The sequence below is a fragment of the Cherax quadricarinatus genome, chromosome 15, assembly GCF_038502225.1.
Source record: "Cherax quadricarinatus isolate ZL_2023a chromosome 15, ASM3850222v1, whole genome shotgun sequence".
NCBI classification, from domain to species: Eukaryota; Metazoa; Arthropoda; class Malacostraca; order Decapoda; family Parastacidae; genus Cherax; species Cherax quadricarinatus.
This window is the reverse complement of record NC_091306.1, coordinates 43,866,777-43,883,042: the sequence shown is the minus strand read 5'-3', so window position 1 is coordinate 43,883,042 and position 16,266 is coordinate 43,866,777. Positions and strand designations below refer to the sequence as shown.

At 40.1% G+C, this 16,266-nt stretch overlaps 1 protein-coding gene across 4 annotated transcripts in view; it reads left to right on the top strand.

Moving 5' to 3' along the window:
• Nucleotides 1-16,266, top strand: part of Fmr1 (synaptic functional regulator FMR1) — a 497,688-nt gene that overhangs the window by 348,344 nt on the left and 133,078 nt on the right. For all 4 annotated transcript variants that reach the window (XM_070085321.1, XM_070085322.1, XM_070085323.1 and 1 more), the window contains one exon: nucleotides 5,848-6,009. In XM_070085321.1, coding sequence (XP_069941422.1) covers nucleotides 5,848-6,009 — 162 coding nt within the window. The remainder of the gene's footprint in view (nucleotides 1-5,847; nucleotides 6,010-16,266) is intronic.

Here is a 16,266-nt window from a genome sequence, read left to right as displayed (position 1 = left end):
ACCTATAAATACTTTGTATATACTGTATTTCTAGACAATAGTATGTGACCAAGGCAGGTGAAAATGTTCACCTGTCAGTGTGTTTATCAATCAATCAATCAGTCAATCAAGTTTATTCTCTATAAGGATTATGACTATGTGAGTACTATTTCAGTACCTAATATTAGTGTCAGAACAAGCATTGGTTATGAAATCACAAGAACTGCTACAGATTGTAATTATCAGAACATAAAAATTATATAAATTAAAACAAAAACAAGAAAAAAGGTATATTGGCAACACTTCTGCAAGTGGCTTGACTCCTTGTTGCCATCAGGTGAGCATCCTGCACCAACTTGGCAGTCTTGTATCTCGGTAAGTACGGACCCTAATTTTTTTTTTTTTGTCTTATTATACACAGAAAATTGCCCCTCTTTAGTTTAACCCTTTGACTGTCGCAACCCCAAATCCTGAGGTGTCTCTTGGTGTCACAAAATTTCTGAAAAAAAAATTCTTATCAAATGATAGAGAATCTTTTCCTGATTGTAATGACACCAAAAGAACGAAATTTGATGGAAAACTGATGGAATTGCTCTCTTGTGAAGTTAGCGACCTTGGTGATATTTACGAATTGGCGATTTCACCCACTTTGAGCCCTATTTTCGGCTAATTCCATTGTTCCAGTCGACCAAATTCATAGCTATTTCTTTAGAACTCCATTTTTTCTATCAACAGAGTACAAGAAACTGCCCATTTACTCATTTCAACTGCCCAATAACATGGTCAGAAATTTGCAATTTGGCCAATTTCACAAAAATTAAAAAATATGACAATTTCAAAATAGGGTCCAGAATGAACAACGTGGACATTCCTGGCTCTAAAATAACATTTTCTTTGTTCATCAGTCACATCTCCAGGCCCCTCTGATATTACTCTTGCTTTCTATTTTGAATTTTTATTCAAACAAAAAACAGAAGATTTACTGTTATGCAGACTACTGCAATATTGTAATAATTGTACAAATAATGTCAACCCATTCATGACTGCATATTAGAATGGCTACTTGGACATTTAATGGAAAATGACATCATTTGTTTACTTTTGAACATCAGCAAAAATCAAACATTTCCCTTTGAGCTCCATTTCAAGGTTGTTTTCATAGTAAAACCAGTCAAAATCACCTCTATTTCTATAATATGTTTTCCATTCTATCAAATGAGACCAAGAAAATGAGAATACAACCATAAATACTATACGATAATAGGCCACAAAGTTGGCATTTTAATTAAAAAAAACGGTCAGTTTTTTTTTTCTCATTATGCACTGCGTGCTGCAGGATTTTTTTTATATGGTGCACACTGACCACACAGACCCATTCTCTCACATGTGGGCCTACCAGCTTTCTTCTGCTTGATTTGAAGCCGCTAGAATTTATGACTATATATTTGTTAACCCTTAAATGGTCCAAACGTATATATATGTTTTTTCAACATCTGAAAGTATGTAAAAAAATGTAGATCTTTTTTTTTTGTTTTACATGTGAAAACGTGTAGAAAAAACAGTATCTACATTTTTTTTTTTTGTTATACAGTCGTCCCTCGTTTTTCGTAATTAATCCGTTCCTGGAGCTGTTACTATAAACGAAATTTACGATTTGTGAATCAATTTTCCCCATAAGAAATAATGTAAATACAATTAATTTATTCCTGACACCCAGAAGTATTAAAACAAAAAAATTGTTTACATGAAATATACATGTAGTACATAAACAATACAATGGGAAATCATGAATGAAACATTAACAGCATAACACTTACCTTTATTAGAGATTCTTCTTAGTGTATAGGAGACTGGAGGAGGAGAGAGATTAGATTGTTTACAGTTTGGAAGGGGAATCCCTATCCAGCAACACCTCAGGTACCAATTGCTTCTCTGGGGTTGCTTCTCTTCTCTGTTTCTTAATGCCACTAGGACCACCTTGAGTTACTCTAGTCCTGTCTCGCAAAGTAACTGTGGAGAGATGTGTATCTATGTGTATCTTACTCTCATCTCAACTGTGGAGAGAGCTCTGTTTCTGGCGTCTCTTTAACACTTCCCTAAAATGGCCCAAGACTTTGTCACTGTACATATTTCTCACCTTCTTTACCACAGGCTTGGCACTAGGAGTTTTCTTTGGAGCCATGGCAGCTTATTTAATACTTGCAAGCACTAAAATGAGTGGAATATTATGAAATATTTCGTAGGAGCACTTGAGGGGACCTTCACTCACTGGTAAACAATGCCAGACTGGCTGGGTAGGGAGGCCGCCCCGTCTCACACCGTGCATACGCGTCCCAGATGAACTACTATTCGCGAGTCAACCTATGAAAAGCGAGTCCATGTTTATACGAAAATACCCCTATGATTGGCAAAATCTACGATTGCCGAGAACTACGAAAAGCGAGGGACCACTGTACAGTGGACCCCCGCATAATGATGGCATCACATAGCGATTATTTCGCATACCGCTTACTTTAATTGCAAAAATTTTGCCTCACATACCGCTTAAAAACCCGCTTACCGATTTTCGTCCGAGACGCGTCCAATGTGCGGCCTGAGCCACGCTCACATGTTCCGCCGGTGGCATTGTTTACCAGCCAGCCTCCGCAGTAACATCCAAGCATACAATCGGAATATTTCGTATTATTACAGTGTTTTCGGTGCTTTTTCTGGAAAATAAGTGACCATGGGCCCCAAGAAAGCTTCTAGTGCCAACCCTACAGCAATAAGGGTGAGAATTACAATAGAGATGAAGAAAAAGATCATTGATAAGTATGAAAGTGGAGTGCATGTCTCCGAGCTGGCCAGGTTGTATAATAAACCCCAATCAACCATCGCTACTATTGGTGGTACAGCTGCTGCTGCTGCTGCACTGTCAGCTGCTGCTGCTGCACTGTCAGCTGCTGCTGCTGCTGTAGCACCGTTGTTGGTGTGGCTTATTGAGAATACCAAGAAACAATTAACCCCAGAGGATTTGCCACCCAGGATAACCCAAAAAAGTCAGTGTCATCGAAGACTGTCTAACTTATTTCCATTGGGGTCCTTAATCTTGTCTCCCAGGATGCAACCCACACAAGTCGACTAACACCCAGGTGAACAGGGAGAAATGCCTGGAACTAGTGCTCATATTGGTGAATTTAAAGCCAGCAAAGGTTGGTTTGAGAGATTTAAGAATCGTAGTGGCATACACAGTGTGATAAGGCCTGTTCTGGAAGAAAATGCCAAACAGGACCTACAGTACTCAGGAGGAAAAGGCACTCCCAGGACACAGTGTCTCATCAGTCATTGCTGCATCTTCAATAAAGGTAAGTGTCATTTATTCTTCATTTAGTAGACTAGTACATGCACAATATATACTGTGCATGTACTACTCTACTATTGTGCATGTATCCTTCTCTTTGTGTGTGGGAAAATGTATATTTCATGTGGTAAAATTTTTTTTTTCATACTTTTGGGTGTCTTGCACGGATTAATTTGATTTCCATTATTTCTTATGGGGAAAATTCATTCACATAGCGATTATTTCGCATAACAATTACCCCTCTTGCACGGATTAAAATCGTTAACCGGGGGTCCACTGTATTTGAAAAAATGTACAAAAAAGGTAGATCTACTTTTGTAGCACTATGAATTTGAATGTCGATCTGTTTGGACCGTTTAAGGGTTGAAGACGGTGGCTCATAAGACGTGTATATACGACCGAAACAGTCAAAGGGTTAAAAAAAAATCAAAACATTCGGAGCACTGGGTGTGAGAACGTAGATCTATGTTTGAACAGTTTAGGGGTTAAACTTGCATAATGAAATTTTTATGTGCCCATAATGTGTGTGCCATCAAGACCAATGTACAGTAGAACCTCAGTTTTCATTTGCCCTGGTTTTCGTTGAATTAAGTTTTCAACAACTTTTTTCGTCAAAATATTGTCTCGGTTTTCATCCGCCATACCAAGCGTGTGCGTCTGCCCGCACCCACACAAAGCATCCCACTCACGCATTCTGAGTCAGTCTGGCTTTGTTTCTCGTCGAGTGAACATTACCCTGTGCATTCATGCGAAACATTTTGTAATAATCTATTTTTTATTGTGCTTGTTTATTGAGTGCGACTGCTAAATAAGCCACCATGGGGCCAAAGAAAGTTTCAAGTGCCAGCCCTTTGATAAAGAAGGCAAGAAACATGATAGAATTCAATGGTGGTAGAAGGTGGTACTGGTTGTGATGGTGGTAGTGATGGTGGTAGTGATGGTGGTAGTGATGGTGGTAGAGGGTGGTAGGGATGGTGGTAGAGGGTAGTAGTGGTTGTGATGGTGGTAGTGGTTGTGATGGTGGTACAGGGTGGTAGTGATGGCAGTACAGGGTGGTAGTGATGGTGGTAGAGGATGGTAATGATGGTGGTAGAGGGTGGTAATGATGGTGGTAGAGGGTGGTAATGATGGTGGTAGAGATAACCTCTCCTCCCTCTCCCCTACTCGCCATCTTCCATATGCCAACAAGTGTCTTCAATAAAGGTAAAAGTGGTTTAAATTATCATTTATTCATTTCATTAGTGCTTTATATTTATTTCTCATTGTTTTCTGTATGAAAAACTATAGTTATTGGGTGTCTGTAAGGGATTAATTAGATTTACATAATTTCTTATAGGAAATATTGCTTCAGTTTTTGTTGAATTTGGTTTTCGTCGCACTCATTGGAATGAATTAACCCTTTCAGGGTCCAGAGGCCAAATCTCAGCCAGGGTCCAAGAATTTAAAAAAAAAAAAAAAAAATTCCTTATAAAATGGTAGAGAATCTTTTTCTGAAGGTAATAAAGCAAAAAGTACAAAATTTGATGAAAAATTGACGAAATAACACTCGCGAAGTTTGATGCATCAGTGATATTTACGTATCAGCGATTTTGCCAAATTTGACTCCCAATTTAGGCCAATTACATTATTCCAGTCGACCAAATTCTTAGTTATTTTGTTAGTATTACTTCTGTTTTCTCAATTGAGCACAAGAAATCGCCCAGTCAACCATTTCAACTACCCAATAAAGTGATCGGAAATTGGTAATTTGGCCAATTTAACACAAAGTTCAAAGTATTCCAATTTCAAAATAGGATCCAGAATAAACAATGCAGACATTCCTGGCACTAAATTAACATTTCCTCTGTTCATTACTTACGTTTTCAGGCTTTACAGACGAATTCCATTTTGATTTTTTATTCACATAATGAATTTTTATTGACACTAAAAATAGAAGATTTATTGTTATGCAATGTTGTAATAATTGTACAAATAATATCAGCACATTTGTGAATGCATATTAGACCCACCAGCTGATGCGTATTAGATTCACGATGACATTTGTTTACTTTTGAACATCAGCAAAAATTTAACATTTCCACTACATTGAGCTCAGTTTCAAGCCATTTTCAGTACTATAACCAATCAAAATCATCTCTATTTCTGTAATATATATTCCATTCTATCAAATGAGACCAAGAAATCGTGAATACAACTGTGTAAAACATATGAAAAAATACAGCAAAGTCTGTTTTAATCCAAAATTACGGTCGCAGTTTTTTTTCTCTCATTATGCACTGCGCACGTGCGGCAGGATTTGTTTTATGTAATGCACACTTACCACATAGATGTGTTCTCGTGTGTGTGTGTGTGTGCCTGTATATAGTACACTGAATGGTTGGAGAGCTGGTCGTAAGTCTGAGTGGTCATTAAACAGGTAGGTTGTTAAATGAGGAGTGCCTGTATAACTTTTACGGGCTTACACTGTCACCTAAGATAATGCTGCCACAAAACAATTTGCAAAAGGCCAAATTTTTAAATGTTTTCAGGTCAGTGGTCACGCCAGGGAACTCCAGATTGGGATGAGGGTGAACCATCTTTAGCACCAAGAACATCACGTCGTCACATTGATGAGCGGCGTCGCGTGGCTGATGAAGAGGAAACGGTGCTAGATGCTGCTGAAACTGGTAGTGTTGGCAGCCTTGATCGAGGTCAGTTGCATTGTTATAACATGGGGTAATAACATGGTATAATATTAAAATAAGCATTGAAGTGACTAATGTATAGTACTGTATAAATATTTTTTTTGTTGTATTGCTCTGGGGGGCATATGTGAAATGTCACACCTTGATCCTACCCATTATGTCACACTCTGATCCTACCTATTATGTCACACCTTGATCCTACCAATTATGTCACATCTTTATCCTGCCCATTACAGTAGGGCTCCACTTATACGGCTGGTTAGGTTCCAGGCTCCCGCCATAAAGCGGAAATTGCCGTAAAGTGGAACACCCTTTTTTTTTCCACTTATAAATGCATATAAATACTAGATAACAAATTTACACTAGCTTATATTAAGTTAGCAATAGAACTAGGCATTAAAAAACAAAAAGAAAGTAAAATACACATATACACTCATTACTTACCTTAAAATATTTGTAGTCTTAATGTAGGGTCAGAGGTGAGTAAATGAGATAAAATGAATAAATGAGAGAGAGAGAGAGAGAGAGAGAGAGAGAGAATGAGTACATGAGAGAGGACAGGCGCAAAGTTATGTAAACAAACCAGGCATACACGAGTTTTGTAAACAAACCAGGTGAACATGTCTGGTTTGTGTACAAGTTACATTGTGTACAAGTTGTATCTACATTGATACAATAGAATAAATAAAAAGAAACACTCCAGTTCTCATGTAACATCATTTTTAGAAGAAATGACGCTCAGAGTGAAGGCATATAAAAGGAATAATTTTGTACAGTTACCCCCAGTAACACATTTTCTCTGATGTTGGACTAGAGAAACCGTTATTCTTGCCATCACTCATACAAGTCGTCTGGCTACCACATCTCATATTTATGTTAATTTATTCTACTGTGGGGTGTATTTATCATGTTTATATATTACATATCATGTTTATTGTATAATTTTGAAAAAAATATCATAGATGGAATAATGAAAATGTGTATATTAACGTAATATATGACATTTAACCCTTTGACTGTTTACGCCGTATAAATACGTCTTACGTGCCACTGTTTCTGATGTATTTATACGCATAAATTCTAGCGGCTTCAAATCAAGCGGGAAAGGCCTGGTAGGCCTACATGAGAGAGAATGGGTCTCAGTGGTGGGTGTGCACCCTGTGAAAAAATCTGGGACTCAGCGGTGCATTGTGAGAACGCCATCTTGGTAGTCCATTTTCACCATGCCTCGCAGTAAGAAGTACCTCACTCCTCGGTGGATTGGAGGTCTTTTGTTCCCAAGTGATAGCTCTAACAGCGATGAAAATGTCAGTGACAGTGAATTCCAGGGTTTTGAAGTGAGTGTGACCGAAAAAAGTGCCCAGGATAACGTAATTAGTGATGAAAACCCAGATGACCCACAACCTTCCACCTCTGGTGCTGGGCCGGCTTGTTCACGTTCACGTTCACGTTCACCTGTACCAGGATGAAAGAGGAAACTATTTGGTCGTGTACAAGACCCAGATGTTAGCAGTGAATGTGATAGTGATAGTGATTTCAAGGTTATTGAAAGCAGTTCTAGTTGTGACAGTGAGGGTGAATATTCCCCAGTGAAGCAGCAGTATGTACGACGTAGCATGTGGTCTGGTAGTGTTTCATATGCTGTTTCAAGGGAAAGGAGAAACTCTGGGAGCACATCCTGTGGCCCTACACCACGACCTGATAGTGAAGATGGCGATATTGTTACGATGGGTATGAATGATGTAATGAGGGAGCAGGCAGTGGTGGTGATAGTGATGGTGGCATGACCCATGTGGCACCAGCAGCGGGCCACGCTACTACCCACGCTGTTGACTCTGCATAGCAACAACCAGCCTCACCCAACCCCACACTCCCACAACCTACACAACCACAACCACGTTACAATATCCAGAACCCACCAGCAGACCGCATCTGGGATTGGCAGGAAGGTGACGAGTTTGTTCCCAGTCCCCATGACTTTGATGAAACACAAAGTGGAATAAAGCCATCATGTCCACTTGAGAACAATGCTAGTGAACTGCAATGCTTTGAGTTATTCTTCGATGAACCCCTGATGGACATCATTGTCAGGGAAACCAACACATACTATGAATACACCATGGCAAATACAATTCTCTCACCAAGATCACGGCTACACCAGTGGAAAGAGACAACTGTGGCAGAGATGTACCTGTTTTTTGCCACAATAATGCTTATGCCACATGTGTATAAGCACACTGTCACCACATACTGGGCAACAGAACGCCTGATTTCAACTCCAGGTTTTAGTGACATTTGATAGGTGTCATTGTTTCCTGATACTGTTACGTATGTTACACTTTTCAGACAAAACCAGGCCTGACAGAACCAACAGGTTATATAAGATCAGAAATGTGTTTATGTACATGAAACAAAAGTGCTTGCATTTGTGGTCACAGTGGTGCCTGTGCTAACCTTCCTATGGTGTAGAAATATACCTAGTTGGATGAATCTTATTGTGGCTAGCTGGTCTAGTGGCTAACGCGACGGGCTGGAGTTTTGAGACTCTATGACCGCGGGTTCAATCCCGGCCGGGGGTATGGTTTGTTTGCAATCGTGTCATTACGATTTCTTGAGTCGTGCTGCATGTATTTTTATCCCTTCAGGAAGCTTGTTATTGATGAGTCCTTGATTTTATTCAAAGGAAGGCTCTCATTCAAGCAATATATACCAAGCAAGAGGAAACGCTTTGGTATAAAGTTATTTGTACTGTGTGATTGCAGAAGTGGTCTAGTTTTGGATATCATTGTGTACACTGGCAGTAATACTTTGAGAGATATCATGAAGTTATTGGGTATCTCTGGTGATGTGGTTAGAACAATGATGGAACCATATCTTGGTAAGGGGCATATGTTATTTACTGATAACTGGTACACAAGCCCCTTACTCAGTGATTTCTTGCGAGTGAACTTGACAGACGTGTGTGGCACATTGTGTGGTAATCGTAAACATATGCCAAGGTTCAATGCTGGCACTCGCAGAGGTGAGGTGCAAGCCTTTGCTGCCAATGACATCATGGCATTTTGGTGGCATGACAAACGTGATGTCACATTGTTGACATCAGTTCACCAAAACGAAATGGCAAACAGTGGCAGGCACAACAGAGAGACCAATGAACCCATTCTAAAACCTGCAGATGTCATGGACTACAACCTCAATATGCGCTTAGTGGACAAATGTGACATGCAGATTGGGTTTGCTGATTGTGTACGCAATTGTTATAAGTGGTATATAAAACTTTTTTTCCATCTTGTTGATACAGTGGTCCCTCGTTTTTCGTAATTAATCCGTTCCTGGAGCCGTTACCGTAAACGAAATTTACGATTTACGAATCAATTTTCCCCATAAGAAATAATGTAAATACAATTAATCCATTCCTGACACCCAGAAGTATTAAAACAAACAAAATTTTAACATGAAATATACATGTAGTACATAAACAATACAATGGGAAATGATGAATGAAACATTAACAGCATAACACTTACCTTTATTGGAGATTCTTCTTAGTGTATGGGAGACTGGAGGAGGAGAGAGAGTGGATTGTTTATAGTTTGGAAGGGGAATCCCCTTCCATCAACACCTCAGGTACCATTTGCTTTTCTGGGGTTGCTTCTCTTCTCTGTTTCTTAATGCCACTAGGACCACCTTGAGAGTCACTGGAGTCCTGTCTCACAAAATAACTGTGGAGAGAGCTCTGTTTCTGGCATCTCTTTAACACTTCCCTAAAATGGCCCAAGACTTTGTCACTGTACATGTTGCCAACCTGGCTTGCAACAACCTTGTTAGGGTGATGTTTCTCCATAAAGCTTTCCATCTTACCCCACATAGTAAAAATCTCTCTAATTTCTAGAGAAGGCACCTTCTTCCATCTCTCTTCCTCCTCCTCTGCAGCAAGATTCTGAGCTGCGATGTGTTGCTCTTCCTGCTGAAGCTCTTGCAGCTCCTCAGTGGTGAGCTCTTCATTGTGGTCTTCCACCAATTCTTCCACATCCTCCAAACTCACATCCAACCCCATGGAACTCCCCAGTGCCACAATTGATTTTACAACAGACATAGGCTCATTAGGGTCAGTCCCAAATCCATCAAAGTCTCTCTTGTCGACACAATCTGGCCACAATTTTCTCCAGGCAGAGTTCAAAGTCCTGGTAGTCACTCCCTCCCAAGCCATACCTATAAGGGTTATACAGTGGAGGATGCTGAAGTGTTCTCTCCAAAATTCCCTTAGGGTCAAGTGAGTGTCTGTGGTCACAGTCAAGCACCTGTGAAACATTGCTTTTGTGTAGAGTTTGCAATAACCTGCTGGTCCATGGGTTGGAGGAGAGGAGTGGTATTCGGGGGCAAGAACTTTACTGTGATGAACCCAAACTCCTCGAAAATTAGGTCATCCAAGTTTGGAGGATGAGCAGGTGCATTGTCCATTACTAGCATGCACTTGAGATCCAATTTCTTTTCCAGGAGATACTCCTTCACACTAGGGCCAAACACTTCATTGAACCACTAGACGAAAATTTCCCTCGTGACCCATGCCTTACTATTAGATTTCCAAAACACACACAATTTACTCTTCATAACATTGTTATGAAGATTGGGATTAAATCTGGGATTAAATCTGGAGTATCTGAGAGAGTTAGAGCAAAGGAAGGGGTAGCAGTAATGTTAAATGATCAGTTATGGAAGGAGAAAAGAGAATATGAATGTGTAAATTCAAGAATTGTGTGGATTAAAGTAAAGGTTGGATGCGAGAAGTGGGTCATAATAAGCGTGTATGCACCTGGAGAAGAGAGGAATGCAGAGGAGAGAGAGAGATTTTGGGAGATGTTAAGTGAATGTATAGGAGCCTTTGAACCAAGTGAGAGAGTAATTGTGGTAGGGGACTTGAATGCTAAAGTAGGAGAAACTTTTAGAGAGGGTGTGGTAGGTAAGTTTGGGGTGCCAGGTGTAAATGATAATGGGAGCCCTTTGATTGAACTTTGTATAGAAAGGGGTTTAGTTATAGGTAATACATATTTTAAGAAAAAGAGGATAAATAAGTATACACGATATGATGTAGGGCGAAATGACAGTAGTTTGTTGGATTATGTATTGGTAGATAAAAGACTGTTGAGTAGACTTCAGGATGTACATGTTTATAGAGGGGCCACAGATATATCTGATCACTTTCTAGTTGTAGATACACTGAGAGTAAAAGGTAGATGGGATACAAGGAGAATAGAAGCATCAGGGAAGAGAGAGGTGAAGGTTTATAAACTAAAAGAGGAGGCAGTTAGGGTAAGATATAAACAGCTATTGGAGGATAGATGGGCTAATGAGAGCATAGGCAATGGGGTCGAAGAGGTATGGGGTAGGTTTAAAAATGTAGTGTTAGAGTGTTCAGCAGAAGTTTGTGGTTACAGGAAAGTGGGTGCAGGAGGGAAGAGGAGCGATTGGTGGAATGATGATGTAAAGAGAGTAGTAAGGGAGAAAAAGTTAGCATATGAGAAGTTTTTACAAAGTAGAAGTGATGCAAGGAGGGAAGAGTATATGGAGAAAAAGAGAGAAGTTAAGAGAGTGGTGAAGCAATGTAAAAAGAGAGCAAATGAGAGAGTGGGTGAGATGTTATCAACAAATTTTGTTGAAAATAAGAAAAAGTTTTGGAGTGAGATTAACAAGTTAAGAAAGCCTAGAGAACAAATGGATTTGTCAGTTAAAAATAGGAGAGGAGAGTTATTAAATGGAGAGTTAGAGGTATTGGGAAGATGGAAGGAATATTTTGAGGAATTGTTAAATGTTGATGAAGATAGGGAAGCTGTGATTTCGTGTGTAGGGCAAGGAGGAATAACATCTTGTAGGAGTGAGGAAGAGCCAGTTGTGAGTGTGGGGGAAGTTCGTGAGGCAGTAGGTAAAATGAAAGGGGGTAAGGCAGCCGGGATTGATGGGATAAAGGTAGAAATGTTAAAAGCAGGTGGGGATATAGTTTTGGAGTGGTTGGTGCAATTATTTAATAAATGTATGGAAGAGGGTAAGGTACCTAGGGATTGGCAGAGAGCATGCATAGTTCCTTTGTATAAAGGCAAAGGGGATAAAAGAGAGTGCAAAAATTATAGGGGGATAAGTCTGTTGAGTGTACCTGGTAAAGTGTATGGTAGAGTTATAATTGAAAGAATTAAGAGTAAGACGGAGAATAGGATAGCAGATGAACAAGGAGGCTTTAGGAAAGGTAGGGGGTGTGTGGACCAGGTGTTTACAGTGAAACATATAAGTGAACAGTATTTAGATAAGGCTAAAGAGGTCTTTGTGGCATTTATGGATTTGGAAAAGGCGTATGACAGGGTGGATAGGGGGGCAATGTGGCAGATGTTGCAAGTGTATGGTGTAGGAGGTAGGTTACTGAAAGCAGTGAAGAGTTTTTACGAGGATAGTGAGGCTCAAGTTAGAGTATGTAGGAAAGAGGGAAATTTTTTCCCAGTAAAAGTAGGCCTTAGACAAGGATGTGTGATGTCACCGTGGTTGTTTAATATATTTATAGATGGGGTTGTAAGAGAAGTAAATGCGAGGGTCTTGGCAAGAGGTGTGGAGTTAAAAGATAAAGAATCACACACAAAGTGGGAGTTGTCACAGCTGCTCTTTGCTGATGACACTGTGCTCTTGGGAGATTCTGAAGAGAAGTTGCAGAGATTGGTGGATGAATTTGGTAGGGTGTGCAAAAGAAGAAAATTAAAGGTGAATACAGGAAAGAGTAAGGTTATGAGGATAACAAAAAGATTAGGTGATGAAAGATTGAATATCAGATTGGAGGGAGAGAGTATGGAGGAGGTGAACGTATTCAGATATTTGGGAGTGGACGTGTCAGCGGATGGGTCTATGAAAGATGAGGTGAATCATAGAATTGATGAGGGAAAAAGAGTGAGTGGTGCACTTAGGAGTCTGTGGAGACAAAGAACTTTGTCCTTGGAGGCAAAGAGGGGAATGTATGAGAGTATAGTTTTACCAACGCTCTTATATGGGTGTGAAGCGTGGGTGATGAATGTTGCAGCGAGGAGAAGGCTGGAGGCAGTGGAGATGTCATGTCTGAGGGCAATGTGTGGTGTGAATATAATGCAGAGAATTCGTAGTTTGGAAGTTAGGAGGAGGTGCGGGATTACCAAAACTGTTGTCCAGAGGGCTGAGGAAGGGTTGTTGAGGTGGTTCGGACATGTAGAGAGAATGGAGCGAAACAGAATGACTTCAAGAGTGTATCAGTCTGTAGTGGAAGGAAGGCGGGGTAGGGGTCGGCCTAGGAAGGGTTGGAGGGAGGGGGTAAAGGAGGTTTTGTGTGCGAGGGGCTTGGACTTCCAGCAGGCATGCGTGAGCGTGTTTGATAGGAGTGAATGGAGACAAATGGTTTTTAATACTTGACGTGCTGTTGGAGTGTGAGCAAAGTAACATTTATGAAGGGATTCAGGGAAACCGGCAGGCTGGACTTGAGTCCTGGAGATGGGAAGTACAGTGCCTGCACTCTGAAGGAGGGGTGTTAATGTTGCAGTTTAAAAACTGTAGTGTAAAGCACCCTTCTGGCAAGACAGTGATGGAGTGAATGATGGTGAAAGTTTTTCTTTTTCGGGCCACCCTGCCTTGGTGGGAATCGGCCGGTGTTATAATAAAAAAAAATAATAAAAACATTGTTTTTCCTGAACACTCTGGGATTTTCAGAATGGTACACTAGTAATGGCTTCACTTTGAAATCCCCACTAGCATTAGCACAGAACATTAGCATCAGCCTGTCTTTCATAGGCTTGTGTCCTGGCATTGCCTTTTCCTCTTGTGTAATGAAGGTCCTCTTTGGCATTTTCTTCCAAAAGAGGCCTGTTTCGTCACAATTGAACACTTGTTCAGGTTTCAGTCCTTCAGCCTCTATGTACTGGAATTCATGCACATATTTTTCAGCCGCCTTATGGTCCGAACTGGCAGCCTCACTATGCCTTACCACACTGTGTATGCCAGTACGGTTCTTAAATCTCTCAAACCAGCCTTTGCTGGCCTTAAATTCACTCACTTCACCACTATTTGCAGGCAATTTCTTTACCAAATCTTCATGCAACTGCCTAGCCTTTTCACAAATAATCGAAGTCATAAGAGTATCTCCTGCTAATTGTTTCTCATTTATCCACACCAATAATAACTTCTCAACCTCTTCAAGTACTGGTGATCTCATTTTTGTCAGCATAGTTACTCCCTTTGCAACAACAGCGTCCTTTATTTCCTTTTTCTTGGCCACTATGGAACATAAGGTTGTGTAGGGTTTCTTATACATCCTGGACAGTTCGGCCACACTTGTACCACTTTCATATTGTTCAGTGATAGTTTTCTTAAATTCAATCGTAGTGAGGCTCAAGTTAGAGTATGTAGGAAAGAGGGAAATTTTTTCCCAGTAAAAGTAGGCCTTAGACAAGGATGTGTGATGTCACCGTGGTTGTTTAATATATTTATAGACGGGGTTGTAAGAGAAGTAAATGCGAGGGTCTTGGCAAGAGGCGTGGAGTTAAAAGATAAAGAATCACACACAAAGTGGGAGTTGTCACAGCTGCTCTTTGCTGATGACACTGTGCTCTTGGGAGATTCTGAAGAGAAGCTGCAGAGATTGGTGGATGAATTTGGTAGGGTGTGCAAAAGAAGAAAATTAAAGGTGAATACAGGAAAGAGTAAGGTTATGAGGATAACAAAAAGATTAGGTGATGAAAGATTGAATGTCAGATTGGAGGGAGAGAGTATGGAGGAGGTGAACGTATTCAGATATTTGGGAGTGGACGTGTCAGCGGATGGGTCAATGAAAGATGAGGTGAATCATAGAATTGATGAGGGAAAAAGAGTGAGTGGTGCACTTAGGAGTCTGTGGAGACAAAGAACTTTGTCCTTGGAGGCAAAGAGGGGAATGTATGAGAGTATAGTTTTACCAACGCTCTTATATGGGTGTGAAGCGTGGGTGATGAATGTTGCAGCGAGGAGAAGGCTGGAGGCAGTGGAGATGTCATGTCTGAGGGCAATGTGTGGTGTGAATATAATGCAGAGAATTCGTAGTTTGGAAGTTAGGAGGAGGTGTGGGATTACCAAAACTGTTGTCCAGAGGGCTGAGGAAGGGTTGTTGAGGTGGTTCGGACATGTAGAGAGAATGGATCGAAACAGAATGACTTCAAGAGTGTATCAGTCTGTAGTGGAAGGAAGGCGGGGTAGGGGTCGGCCTAGGAAGGGTTGGAGGGAGGGGGTAAAGGAGGTTTTGTGTGCGAGGGGTTTGGACTTCCAGCAGGCATGCGTGAGCGTGTTTGATAGGAGTGAATGGAGACAAATGGTTTTTAATACTTGACGTGCTGTTGGAGTGTGAGCAAAGTAACATTTATGAAGGGATTCAGGGAAACCGGCAGGCTGGACTTGAGTCCTGGAGATGGGAAGTACAGTGCCTGCACTCTGAAGGAGGGGTGTTAATGTTGCAGTTTAAAAACTGTAGTGTAAAGCACCCTTCTGGCAAGACAGTGATGGAGTGAATGATGGTGAAAGTTTTTCTTTTTCGGGCCACCCTGCCTTGGTGGGAATCGGCCAGTGTGATAATAAAAAAAAAAAAAAAAAATATATATATATATATATATGTATATATATATATATATATATATATATATATATATATATATATATATATATATATATATATATATATATATATATATATATATATATATATATATATATATATATATATATATATATATATATATATATATATATATATATATATATATATATATATATATATATATATACAGTAGACCCCCGCATAACGATTTTAATCCGTGCAAGAGGGGTAATTGTTATGCGAAATAATCGGTATGTGAATGAATTTTCCCCATAAGAAATAATGGAAATCAAATTAATCCGTGCAAGACACCCAAAAGTATGAAAAAAAAAATTTTACCACATGAAATATACATTTTCCCACACACAAAGAGAAGGATACATGCACAATAGTAGAGTAGTACATGCACAGTATATATTGTGCATGTACTAGTCTACTAAATGAAGAATAAATAACACTTACCTTTATTGAAGATGCAGCAATGACTGATGAGACACTGTGTCCTCGGAGTGCCTTTTCCTCCTGAGTACTGTAGGTCCTGTTTGGCATTTTCTTCCAGAACAGGCCTTATCACACTGTGTATGCCACTACGATTCTTAAATCTCTCAAACCAACCTTTGCTGGCTTTAAATTCACCAATA